The 13,865-nt window shown below is 42.3% G+C and overlaps 1 protein-coding gene across 1 annotated transcript in view; it reads left to right on the top strand.

Annotated features, from left to right (window-relative positions):
* LOC111964523 (paired box protein Pax-8-like) overlaps window positions 1–5,694 on the top strand; it is a 13,790-nt gene extending 8,096 nt beyond the window's left edge. Inside the window, exons 7-12 of the mRNA XM_070443591.1 lie at window positions 1–159; window positions 856–976; window positions 1,544–1,780; window positions 2,052–2,153; window positions 3,516–3,602; window positions 4,552–5,694. The exon at window positions 1–159 is cut by the window's left edge and continues 15 nt beyond it. Coding sequence (XP_070299692.1) covers window positions 1–159; window positions 856–976; window positions 1,544–1,780; window positions 2,052–2,153; window positions 3,516–3,602; window positions 4,552–4,622 — 777 coding nt within the window. The 3' untranslated portion in view covers window positions 4,623–5,694. The remainder of the gene's footprint in view (window positions 160–855; window positions 977–1,543; window positions 1,781–2,051; window positions 2,154–3,515; window positions 3,603–4,551) is intronic.
* Window positions 5,695–13,865: the final 8,171 nt, after the last annotated feature.

Genomic DNA, 13,865 nt, shown 5'->3' with positions numbered 1-13,865 from the left:
GAGAGCTGTAGACACAGTGTGGACTCTCAGGGCAGCGCGGGCGTTCCTAGGAAGCAGCTGAGACCAGAGCACTTCCCCCCGCAGCACCTGGACTGTGGCTTTGACCGCCACCACTACCCACCAGACTTCAGCTCTGCAGCAGCCAGCAAGACCGAGCAGGTACAGTGGCCTACATGTCGCATTGGCACTGAGAGGTGGAGTCTGCTTAACTCCACTGCAAAACATTTCTTGGCATGGGAAACATATGTTTACATTGCCAAAGCAAATGAAATAGATAATAAACAAAAGTGAAATAAACAATAACAAATTAACAGTAAACATTACACTTACAAAAGTTCCAAAAGAATAAACWCATATCAAATGTCATATTATGTATATATACAGTGTTGTAATGATGTGCAAATAGTTAAAGTACAAAAGGGAAAATAAATAAACATAAGTATAGGTTGTATTCACAATGGTGTTTGTTCTTCACTGGTTGCCCTTTTCTTGTGGCAACAGGTCACAAATCTTTCTGCTGTGATGGCACATTGTGGTATTTCACCCAGTAGATATGGGAGTTTATCAAAAAATTGTGTAATCTGAGGGAAATATGTGTCTCTAATATGGTCATATATTTGACAGGAGGTTAGGAAGTGCAGCTCAGTTTCCACCTCATTTTGTGGGCAGCGTGCACATTGCCTGTCTTCTCTTGAGAGCCAGGTCTGCCTTCGGCAGCCTTTCTCGATAGCAAGGCTATGCTCACTGAGTCTGTACATAGTCAAAGATTTCCTTATTTATTTGAATTCCCCCCTCTCTTTTTCACACACAACACACACTCACGTACAAATGGTTAATCCGCTTTATTCTCCACAGACTGTGTACCCTCTCTCGCTCATCAATGGCAGCCTAGAAGACGGGAAGACCAGCCTCTCAACATCGAGTGCTGCTATTGGTCGGAATCTGGCAGCGCACCAGGGCTACACTGTGGTGACAGGTAAGACTCTAACGATGGACGGTGCCCTCTCACCCCGCACAAAGATCAGCTGAAAAACTGAACTGAACTGAACTGAACACACATGGAAACATTAGCATATTTCAACACCCAATTCACAAAGGCAGTTATTTTAAATATCATAATGCATTCATAATCTGTGAATGTAATAGCAGTCTGTTTAGGCGTGTATACTCCGGACTGTATCAACTGCGGTTGTCATCAATCTGATAATAGATCTTGTTTCCGACCCGAGCTATCATAGCAGTTGATGTTTATCTCTGCAGTGCAGCCACATTTTAGCTTGCCGTGCCTGCTGATGCGTTGTACAATTAATTTGGCCTATTATCACGAGCTGCCCAAAGCACCCTTTCAAGTTTAATTTAAAACAGACGTACAATATGTGCTGTATGTCTAATGCAGTATCCATTCACTCGTCATTTGTTTCAAGCATTAATTTCAGCTTCCTGGCTAATTCTGCTGTGTATTTGTTAATCCATTCATTCATATTAGTTAATTCCATTTTATTTCATTTTCTCACCCATCCACCCACTGGCCATGCCACCTCAGACCCCCTACAGCCCCTCCCACTCTGTCTGAAACAGGAAATGTCCCCGGAGGTGACCAGCACAAGCCCCTCCCCAAATGTGGTGGCCAACTCTGCTTTCCTAGAGCTGCAGTCATTGCAGGCCCCTGTCACTGTCAGTAGCAGCTGCAGCAGCTCCAACCATTTCCCTCATGCGTTCAACTCATTCTCCCATCATGCACCAGTGTACGGCCATTTCAGCAGCCAGTCTCTCATAGCAGGTAATGAAGCATTCGTCTCACCCATTGCCACGCCCTGTAGGGGGTCCATACAGACAGTTTAGCCTACACTCGCTTATCATGTCACCTGCCACAACACACCAAACCCCATGTGCAGTACTGTACTGGAACGTCAATTGCTGTAGATGATGGTGAGCACCACTGACAGTGACAGAATTGATTTGTTTTTCATGTGTATATCCACCTGRTGCACTGCTACAGTACGTGTACATCCTCAGGCTGACAGTGTGTGGTCTGTCRTCCTCTGTTTCAGGGCGGGATATGGTGAGCTCCACTCTCCCTGGCTACCCTCCTCACATCCCCTCCAGTGGCCAGACAGGCTACTCATCCTCGGCCATCACTGGCATGGTAGCAGGTAAGACTCCCGTCCCTTGACACACACAGGCTATTAGACAGGCTATGGCATCCTAAAATGGGATTTCCGAGAAAGAGATGAATGATGTCTCTACTTTCAGTTCAGCTTATATAAATGAAGTTCATAGTTTTATTTTTAGCCAAACCTGATCCTATCTGGGTTTTCCCTTGGGGAACGCTGAAACTGCATACGCTATTAGGACAAAGCACCACTGAGAAGGATTTAGACAAAAAACAAAACATTTTTTTAGGGCAAGGCAGTGACCAAAACCAACGCTAAAAAAGCAAGGATGGGCGTGAGAGAGGGAGAGCGAAATGCTGGGAGGGAGGATTGGAGATTAACAGGAAGGCATGCTGGTTAATGAGTAGCCTGCTCGGCTGGTGAACTGCATGGCGGTGCAGCCAGGGCCCAGGGGGTACAAGAGAACAGGCTGGGGGTTCCGCCCTGCTGCCCGCACCCCCACGCCGCCCCTCTGACCACACATCACCATGGGAACCAGGGGCCCCACCAGAGGGGGGGAGAGGGTGGGGGGCCACAGGGTGGCAGGGTGGGCCTGGGTGAGAGAGACGAGAAGCAGAGGAGGGTCTTTGTGGTGTGGTGTGTGTGGGGTGTGTGTTATCAGATCCTATTCACTGTGTGTCGGTGTGTGTGTGTGTGTGTGTGTGTGTGTGTGTGTGTGTGTGTGTGTGTGTGTGTGTGTGTGTGTGTGCCTTTTTTATTTGAAGTCTGCCCTTCGAAGCGCGAAATGAGAGGGTCTGATTTATTATTTTTCTGGTGGGCTCGCTGTGAGGAAGCGTTCATACACAATTACTCATAGAAAGGGGGGGTCTGGGGGGGAGCGGAGGGATTCAATCCAGCCAACATAATTACCAATTAGATATTGGAATGTAAAAAAACAGAAGAAGAAAAAATAGAGGAGACAGAGAAAGGCTGAAAGGCTGAAGCAGGAAGTGAGGGATAGAGAGGAGGGCATTCTGGACGGACGGAGAGGGGAGGGGTAAACGCTAAAGAGAGGAAGCAGAGACTAGCCACACGCACCAATGAGTTTAGGGATTTTACCCCCAGCCATCCACCTGGCCCATAGATTAATGGTTTACAAGATGCCCTAACCATTGGTGAATTATGAGCTAAGTCTTAGCAGATGCTGGCAAGAGGACAAACACCCTCAACTGAACGCAACAAAAAAACACTTTGAGGAATGCTGTGTCTTTATAAGAAATGTTATGCCTGATATTGTCTAGACTGTAATGTATTTTTTTCTATACACGTACATCTGTGAATTTCTTACTGAATGATGTTTGTTACTGTATGTCTCTTAGTGTACATCTGATGTATGTGCTGTTTTGTTCCATGTCCTTGCAGGTGCAGACTACTCTGGTCAGACCTACACTCACTCCCCCTACACCTCCTACAGCGAAGCTTGGAGATTCACCAACTCCAGCATTCTCGGTGAGTCAGTCAGTCAGGCACAGTGGTGTTCAATGGGTGTTCACCCTTCATAAGTATTAGAAGCATGTACTGTAGTCTGTGTTGTGTGAGTACTGGAAGGATGAAAGATTCCACACAGGACCACACTGTTTATAAAGCTGATGTGTTGTGATTGAAGTGAACGTGACAAAAGTGTTCATAATACACTTCGCTGATCAGACTGAATTGTTATAGATAAAAGTCCCAGCTTCCAATTAAATGTTTTTTTTTTAATACAAACCATTCCTGTCAGGTCAAGTTTATACTTTGAACCTTATTCAATAGCTTTGAACCTAAGATACAATGAATTTGAACCTAGAGTATCAATGGGAAAACCTCAAATACAAATCCTCACCCCAACCAGGAAATAAAGTACAGTCAAACTTTTGGTTTCAGTCAGGTCACATCTCCCCTATCAGGATCTCCCCTAGTCCCCATGGAAACTAGTTACCCAGTTACCAGGGGGTCTGTGCTATACCACTGCCGTCTCTTGGTGTGTACGGTAACCCTCTCTGAGCTTACCAGCCTATGAGAACTTGTGTTCTGTTGTGACTTTCTGGTCACAAGTCTGTGTGTCACCTTGAACCAGCTGATTTCACCAATTATTAACGACACCGGGGAACATAGGCAGTATTAATGCTTGTGTGTTCTGAATGCTTAATTCTATGCATAATGCAAAATATTCGGTGATATTTCTTCCATCAAGTAGACCCATACTTTAACAGAGAGAAGGTGCAAAACAGGCAGCTTTATTCATGGGACAAACTATCCAAGCAAGGCAGATTTCCATCTGAACCATCTGCTATTGTCATGTGGTTGATGGGATTAAGAAAGCCTGCTCTGCGTTGCATTGTCCCTCCTAACACCATCAAAGCCAAGCTAAAAATCAAGCCACAATGGTAAACTCCTTTATCTCTGTCGCCCCCTGCAGGTTCGCCCTATTACTATAGCTCGGCCTCCCGCACCGCTCCACCATCCACTGCAGCCTACGACCATCTCTAGCTCCCATGGACCAACCCTCATCAAGAGGACTGATAATGGGGACCAACAGGCAAATGCAGCAAGGGATAGGAAGCTATGAGGAGAATTGGACTGTCTCCCAATAATGGACAGGGGAGTAAAGACGTCGGAGGGACATTGAAGACTTTTAGTGGCAACACTGGACCAGCTATGCTTGACCCTGAACTCATGGACAATACCTTCTCATGGCTAACTAATTCATTATTTATTTGTTTTTAATGACAGCCTCATCCAGGGTGACTTGATACGTTTACACATGACATTCTAAACACTGTAATACATTTGGGCAACTGATGTCTATGACTTTGTCAGTGGCAAAGGCCTGAATCCTGCATTGTGTGTACATCGCTCCCAAGCTGTTTCACCAAAGACTTTATTTGTAGCACATTTTGCAACACTCTGACATGTGACTTTGACTTCATGACATCACAGGATATTTTGGCGGCACAGTACAGTAAAAGCTTTTTTTGTGAAGCTACTCCTGTATTTGCATCAAGTTTACAATAGTTTTATACAATAATACACACGTCCCTTTCGCATTCTAGTGTCGGTTTTTCAGGATTCTCTGTGTTGAATTCAAAATTCAGCCTCTTTGAGCTCACCACCCAATAAAACCTTCCAGATCTTAAATGTAGTATAGTGCCAATAGTTTGAATGAGGAATACAGTCACACGTGGTATCATTCTCATAGCAAAATGTCCTCATGTCCTTGTCAAAAAAAATGTGTTCCATGAATTGAACTGTCTGGGTTACTCTTGTTTGGCAATATGTATATATTGTAAATGGCAAACTGCTCTTGAGAAAGAAATGCAATTTTATCAGAAGGATGATTTGGGGGTGAATATTGTGGGGATTAATGACTGAGTATCTGATAAACAAAACAACTTTAATTTTTTTTTCTTTATGATAATTCGAGTTTGTTGTCATGCTGATGTTTAGTATGAGAACTGTGACTAAACTGTTTTTTTTCTTATACTGTTATTAATATTATTGAAGATGTAAATATGGAATTTCTAAATAATTATTTTAATTAAATAAAGCATGACTAAGTGATTCTGCATTGCATTCTTTTCCCCACATGTTTGGACATCTAATGAGTCACGAGAACATTTAAATTAYAATAAAGTCCTATTAATATCCTTAGAATCAACTGACAAAAAATAAGAAACCCGTTTCTATTAAAGTCTTTATAGTTTGAGTGTTGTGGCATGTCGTAAGCAGTGCATGAACAAACATAGGCCTACACAAAGCTCCCCACTGCTTCCATCACAATAAGGAATGGACGTCACAATGAGAGGATCATTGTTTCATCACAATGTTGTTTGATGCTGCACAAAGCTCCTATTGTCTAATAATCACACAACTGGAATATTCTGTGTCACACATGCAGCTTAGAACTTCGCTACAATCCTGTAAGATTGTAGCCCTGTATACCAACTCCTCATGCTGAAGCATTTATAATCGATTAGTAAATCGTTTATACATCATCTATTAATCATTACACCATTCATAAGATGTATAATAAATGTCCTTATAAACCATTTACTAATCATTAGTTAAGTGTTTTTGCGTCATCTAAAATGTGGGTCATTTATACTTTATAAATGTTTTGAGTGACCAGTGTTATTTCTCAAAAAAAGATTGGAAGACGTTCCAACAGTACCTGATGCTCCTGAAGGTCTGAAAATGGCCCTTAGAACATACCAATGGTTAAACAATAAGCAGACAATTCAGAGGATGTTTAAATGTATTGAACATTTTATTCCAAAACAGTCACATTATTGTAATAGTGTGATGTGTAACTTTAGACACACTTTATGCTGAGTAAAATTACATTTTTCATCTGAAAATGCTATCATTAGCGTTTCTTGGCAGGGACTTTTCTACCAAAACCAAAGTGCAGATTGCAGTCACTCCGTAATCCATAGAATGCTTATGAGTTAAGGAAATAAATACCTGAATACATCATTTCGTTTAACTATCCCATTACGGTTAAAGAGTTAACACATTTAAGGCCCAGTAAAAGTGCTGCCAAACAATGCCATGTGTGAAAATTAGTCTGTGGTTAAAAGACTGAAGCACWTAAAGGTTATAACATTTCTACATGCACATCATAAATGTAAAATTTCTACCTCAATCACATATCAGTAGTAATGAAAGAATAAAAACTAGAGAGAAACTGTCCGGTCCGGCCAGCTGTTGTGTGTAGGCTACATCTCTCTGTTTTATGATTAGTTTGTGTTCATGAGGTTGACAACATTAGCAAAATAATCACATTACAACACCTCCTCACATCCTTGAGACAGTTGTTTTACAATAGTTTTTGTGAATAAAATGTTTCATATATTTCCTTAAAGGCCTAGTGCAGACAAAAACTAGATTGTCTTGTGTGTTATATATACTGTATTTCCAGGTTAAAATAATACTGTGAAATTGTGAAAATTATGTTGTTTGAAATGACTGCCTGAAATTTCAGCCTGTTTTGGTGGGATGGCGTTTTGGCCTGCCCGGTGATTAGTTAAAAGACCAATAAGAATGACAGTTCCAAACCTCTCTGCCAATAACAGCTAGTTTTTTTCAGTTTTCCCCTCCCCACTCAGACCACTCCCAGACAGTCCTAGCAAAATTCTTGTTTGAGAAATTGCTCTTTGCCAAGAAGCTATTTTTGTTTATTTTTGATCATTTTACATTTTAATTGAAAACAATCACAGTAACACAGTTAATTGTTACCCAGAAATGATGCAGTGGACCTTTAAACATCTTGTGTTGTGTGCTTATTATTTTACCATTGATATGTTCTAGGCTATTTTACGACCTTAAGGAGCATCAGATAATGCTGGAATGTCTACCAATGACATTTCCATCTTTTTGTCAGAAATTACACTRGTCACTCAAACATTTATCAAGCATTTATAAAGTATAAATAGCACACACTTTAGACACGGCCATGCAAAAATACTTCACTAATGATTAGTAAATGGTTTATAAGGACCTATATTAAATACCTTCTGACCGGAGTAATGATTAATAAATGATGAATAAACCTTTTACTAATCCATTATAAATGCTTTATTACGTGGAGTGATTATAAAGTGCTACTAGTGATTTTAGTAGCAGTGCAACTCTTTAGCCTATAGTCAAAATAGGTGGTCTGCTAATTTCAATTTAACAACACAATGTCTCACCAGATCTCACTGCCACCACTTTACTGTGTCCTATTAGTGATGTCAAATTCTTCACAAAGACAATAGGCCCAGTTTCCGCCCATGGATGTAAAATGTAGGATTCCCATTGTGCACAATAAATACGTAGTGAATTAAATAGTTATAACAGAATACATAACTATTAATATTAGTTGCTGTTGTTGTTATTATTATTATTATTATTGGGGTCTAAATGGTTCCACTGCAAAACTCAAATGTTGCATATTTTCTGCAACGCAGCAATTTACCAGAAACGTAAGAGGACAAAATCAATGATCCTGATCAAACGCGCATCTGTTTAATTTCTTTTTTTATTTTCTGCTTCATGTAGTTTTATTTGCAATTATTTCTCCCCTCTTTGCGGCCTCATAATTATACCGCGGTAACGAGGCCACGGTTCGGCGGTGCCACGGCCCACCTGGACCCACCATCGCAGCACAAGCCGCGGGACTTGATGGATGGCCTGCCTCTCCGCCGTGCATAAGTCTGATTCGATACCAGATCACACCCCATGATGTTGGAAAGAAGACCTACTGTATGTGTAGGCTATTGTCTCTGGAAAAGCAGCCAAGCCAAGGCAATTATTTTTGTCTTCAAAAGGGACTCAATCCTGTTCTGTCTCACATTTTATTTGTTTTATTTGAAGGTGTAATTTAGGCCTTTAGTGCTTGTGAACTGGGGATGAATTCGTTGCTGTCTTTATTTTCCCCTAGTCTTAGAGTTTATATTCAACTTCATCAGTGAGTTTCTGCGCTAAGGTAATAACCCTTGATTGTGAGCTGACAAATCTAATAGGCCTACTGCCACATGTCCTTTGCATATAGTTGCATATTCAGACAATTCGTAACCTAAAATTAGTGCATTGTGGTATTCTACTTCAAGATAAAGACTCATACATTATATCAATAGAATTAAGAGACTACATTTTGTTTTGTTTTTACCATAGGCTAATTCAAACTCTTTTTAATGTAATACTCTTTTTAACTACATCCATTTTTTWAAATTCATGTGTTGTTTTTCTTCTGAATGTAGGCTATAAACCTTTATTGGTCCCTCAAAAACGGAACACATCATGGCCTTAATTTACCACTAAAAGAACCACTAAAACAATGCAGAAATCAAATCAAATTAAGGCTAAGCTCCCTTTTGAAAAATGGTTTTAAGCAAACAATATCAATGATAACTGGCAAGCAATACAATGTAATCAGGGCAGTATTCAGCAGCTGACGAAGATGATTCATCTCTTTATTGAATGTATACTCTGTCTTTCCCCCTCTCCCTCCCTCATTCTCTCACTTTCTCTCTCTCTCTCTTCTCTTCACACCTCTCTTTCCTATCCAAGTTGCGACCCTCATGCTCACTCTATTCCTTTACTCTCTGTCCTGTCCTGTGTACTTAAGACAATACTCCCTTCTCCGTTGTTGTTGAAGTGGGATGCCCCACTCCCATCAAACGAATGGAACACATTGTTTTCAGTTCCCTGTGCAGGCACGCAGAAACACACATCACATCCACATACTGAAACACAGAGGAGCTTTAAAGTATATGTCCCCTCTGTTTCTTAATGGCTGCAAAATGAGGCAATCCCCCCAAAGCATCAAATTCAAATTCCATAAAGCCTCCACAAACCCAGCCAGCTGACGGACTGCCAGGGAATAATGACAGCAACTGTTAAACATTAACAATCCTGCAGCCAAAGAGTCGAAAACAACATAAATACTGCACACAAACAACTACAACACAAATACTTCATCTCTCTCTCTCTTTTGCACCCAAAAAAACAAAAAACACACACACACACACACACACACACACACACACACACACACACACACACACACACACACACACACCACACACACACACACACACACACACACACACACACACACACACACACACACACACACACACACACACACACACACAATTCCCAGCCCAGGCCTGGCTCTGGGCGACGGTGGGCCTATTAGTGTTAAGGTTTTGGGCCACAGTGCTTCTAGTAATGAGCCCGGCAGCACAATACAGGCACCCGGCCGGAACAGCTGAGGGGAGACAAAGCCAGCAGGATGGGGAGAGCGCTGGGGGCTTGGGGTAACTACATTTAACACAGAGAGGGACAGAGCGGTGTGTGTGTACACATGCGTCCATGTGTGTATGTGTGTGCCATGGCCATTACTGGGACAAACTAAGAGACAGATAGAGGCCCCTGGAGTAGCTGCTGCCAAAAAGGCAGTGCAGAGAGGAGTGTGTGGCAATCAGTGGAATGACGGGTCAGAGTTGTCCCGCGCCAGTCAACTGGAAACTTCTCCACTTATCTCTGGGCTTGAGACATTGGGCGAACCAACTCAGACTCGCAAATAAGCATGGTGCACAGGACAACATTTGCCTGCCTAAATGAAACACAGGCTGCTGTTGTTTTAAACTGTGAATTGCGGGGCTACAAGGTTGCGCTGAGGGTCTCGTCTGCCGGATGTTTTCTGTGAGGACAGGCGTTGAGGCTTGGTGAAAAGCATTTAATCCAGACTGTTTMATTGAAAACGTCACCTTCATTTATTGATTCGGATGGAGCAGCAGTCACTAACGTGAMCCCTGTCGGTCTGTTACAAAAAGGTTTCTCTTTCAAACTATTTAAAATMAGCTCATTGTCCTGGAATGACATGTTCCTACCCATTCTGAACGGTCTCTGATGTCATCATTAATATATTTCCTCTGTCAGAAGAAACCTGAGAAAAGCTTTAGTGATTACTAATCTACAGATTTTAATATGAGTACTACTTCTTTCAATTATACCCTTGAAAACAGTTCCTCTTCCTCAAACATTCATAATGAATACCATCAGTAACTTCAAGGATCTCATCTGTCCATTAAACCATAGAGGGACTTAAAACAATCGAAGTGGCCAAACAGAAAAGAAGTGGTCAAACAGACGGTCTCTGTGAGCCTGTGGTAGATCGGAGGTGAAAGACAGGTGCCCTCTGTTTGACTGTCCTATTAGCACACAGCCCTGAGGGCAGGAAGCTCTATTGACTGGAGACATCAAGAGGAACGCACCTTTCAAAGCACACACCTTCCGGACTCACACACACACACTCCTATATACAACCACCTGGATAAAATCTGCCAGGTATCAGGTACTGCCCCGAGGGAGAGTCCTGAACTCTGGACATTGGGACAGAGTCGACCAAGACCAACACTGCTCTCTCCATCAGATGCTTCAAAACATACTCTCCTCACACTCAACATTTCATTTGCTACGCAGTACTACGCAGATCTATCATGAATAGCACCAAGATGAAACCCCTCACTAGTACTGATTAAAACTCGCTCAAGCTCAGATTSAAAAGGAAACACCGTCAACATACAGTGTATTCAGTGTTTGTCCTGCCTGCCCAGATTAAAAGCTCTAACCGCAGCGTACTGTACGTCGCCTCTAAACCCTATTCTACGTGTCATTATGTTTGTCTGCAGCGCCTGGGTCTAAGAAGCACTGAATCCCTGCCTAGGGAGTGTTGTCCCAGGCAGGAGTGTGTGGAAGTGGAGAGTGTAAAGTTAGGTCATGCATTGAAATGCCCTTAAGCCAGGCACTTTACCTTAACTGTTCTAGTGAGAGACTCCACGGGTACAAAGGCTTCCATTCTAAAMGGTATGGAGGAAAGAGTAGAACGTGGAAGTGTTATTCATGTTAGGACTGGGTCTGCTTAGCAAATCAAATGAATATGTCTGGTTTCTGAGTCTAAAATGGGGAGAAGAAAAAAATATGTTTCTAAAGCTTTTTCTGGACTTCTCTAGCCTCCATGCCCTCACAGCTGGTACCTATGAAAAGGGACAAAATAAAATAGGAAGAGGACAATAAGAAATATGATGATGACATGATAAATAACAAAATAAAATAAAATGAGACAATAAAACTGATCAACAACAGGGTTAGAGAAACAGCAGAAGTATGAAATGGAGCACGTTGTGGGGTGTGGTGTTTATTGTCACACTGGAGACTCTCTAACTCAAGTGGACACAGAGGGAGCTGACAGTGGATAAGTGAAGGGGGGGACGAGGGTCCAAATGGAAAAGAGACTCCTGAAAAGATCACAGAGAGAAAAGAGTAGAATTCAAGAGCCGGGCCACAGAGGAAGCCACGCCACGACGCCAGCAYTCAAGAGTGGAGCGACTGAAAGGCCAAGGATATAAAAGAGGATGGGGAGAGGTAGAGCGAGTAAAAAGCTACATCGAATACAGAGGGGCGAGAGAGACAAATAAAGGGTTAGTGCGGATAAAAGATAAAAAGTAACAAGTAGAGCGTGTGAGGCGTCAGCACCAGATGGGCAATGTGTGTCGGGAGGGACATTGAGGGCAGAGGCAGGAGAGACAGACGGAGAAAATGAAACACAGGGACAAATACTGTGTGTGTGTGTCTGTGTATGTGTGTGTCTATATTAGAGCTTTTGGAATGTTGGATAGCGTTCAACACAGGATGAGTGTTTGTGTGCATGCTTCACAGGGAGAGACCTTATGTGTGGAGGGGCTTATTTTGAGTCCACTGCCCAGTGCAAGCGTTGGACAAGCCCCTAATGATCACAACTCTGGCCTTGCCTTTTTAATTACCCAACCAGCCCTGACAGAGCGCCACAAAGCTCTCCAGTCCACAGAATGGGGAGTAGAGGGGGGGAACAAAAACAGGACCTTTCCATCTGAAGTATGGCCCTAACCTCTGCTAATGCAAGGCTGAGTCCTGCCTGCCTCACTGCCATGGCCACTCTTTGTGTGGAGTGGAGGAGCAAGATGGCACTCCAACCCAGCACCACTGCTGCTGTCATGGTCTAGAGAACATGTATAGAGCCTGGGTCAAGACCCTCCATTGATGAAAGCCAAAGTATTCACTGCAATTTGTACCCTGCATGCATTAAGAAGAAACCCGATGTGAATGTGTGAAAGTCCATGTGTTTAACAGGTTAACATTGCCTCAGAACAGCAGGATTTCTGGATTTCTCCTACTGTTGCAATTCATGTACAACAGACCAAGAACATGAAGGTTATCCAAGATGGCGTCTTTTTAGCTTATCAGGCAGACACACCCGGAGCATTGTCATGGCCTGAAGCTCCTGCCAATCATTCGCTCAATCAATCATCCACATCTTTAGAATCAGACTATATCTTAATGGTCTGTTGTTATTCAAATGAATGAATATGAACCATTTTAACAGAAAATACACACAAATAAGCACTATCACATTAACCCAGGTCCTGTATCAGCAATATCATAAAATGACACATTTGATGAACCCATGTCTCATGACAAGGGTCCTTAACTTGTCATTACCAGATGACCTGAACAAGAGAAACTCTGGGCCTTAGTATGCCAGGATAAACGTGGTGCCCAAGCAAATGATGCATAATGTATTTCTGAATGTATGCATGTTCCTGTTCAAGATACTAGTCTTGATCCTGAAGAGACTAGCCCAGTCAGAAAAGGTTTGTCCCATCTGTATTGTCTGTGCCCCCCACTGTTTTACCTATTGCCACATCACATTCCTGTGTGTCATCCATAACAGTGACATTAAGGAGGAATGTGAGGGTCTTCTGAAACATCCTGTTCTGACCGCGGCTGAAGATGTCCCTCTGAAAAAGAACGGCCCAGAATTCCTCCACGTGCCACGAGAGATCAAAAAACGACGAAATCCCTTTTCGACATTCTTATTGACAAGGGCATACGTGACTGGCAGCTCAAAGAACTGGGATGGATAATTTAACTGTTTTAATTCTAAACTCAAGAAGCCTAATCAAAAAATTGTGAAACTTACAGTGAAATGTGATGGTAGTCTTTCATGGAGATGAAATCCAAATATGTTTATATAAAATGACATAGAAAATACAAGACCGCATAACTAGAATGAGCATTTAGACATAATTTAGATTATTTTTCTAACTGTTTTATGCCTACTTTTTTATTTGATGTGTGATAAGCTGTTGTAGAGCACCCTCATGTGGCTAGAGTTCCACACTGGCCATACAGAGCAAACGAGTA

This window comes from Salvelinus sp. IW2-2015, linkage group LG5, assembly GCF_002910315.2.
Source record: "Salvelinus sp. IW2-2015 linkage group LG5, ASM291031v2, whole genome shotgun sequence".
In the NCBI taxonomy this organism is placed as follows: domain Eukaryota; kingdom Metazoa; phylum Chordata; class Actinopteri; order Salmoniformes; family Salmonidae; genus Salvelinus; species Salvelinus sp. IW2-2015.
Note: the sequence above shows the minus strand (reverse complement) of the source record. Positions and strands in the feature narration are given on the sequence as shown.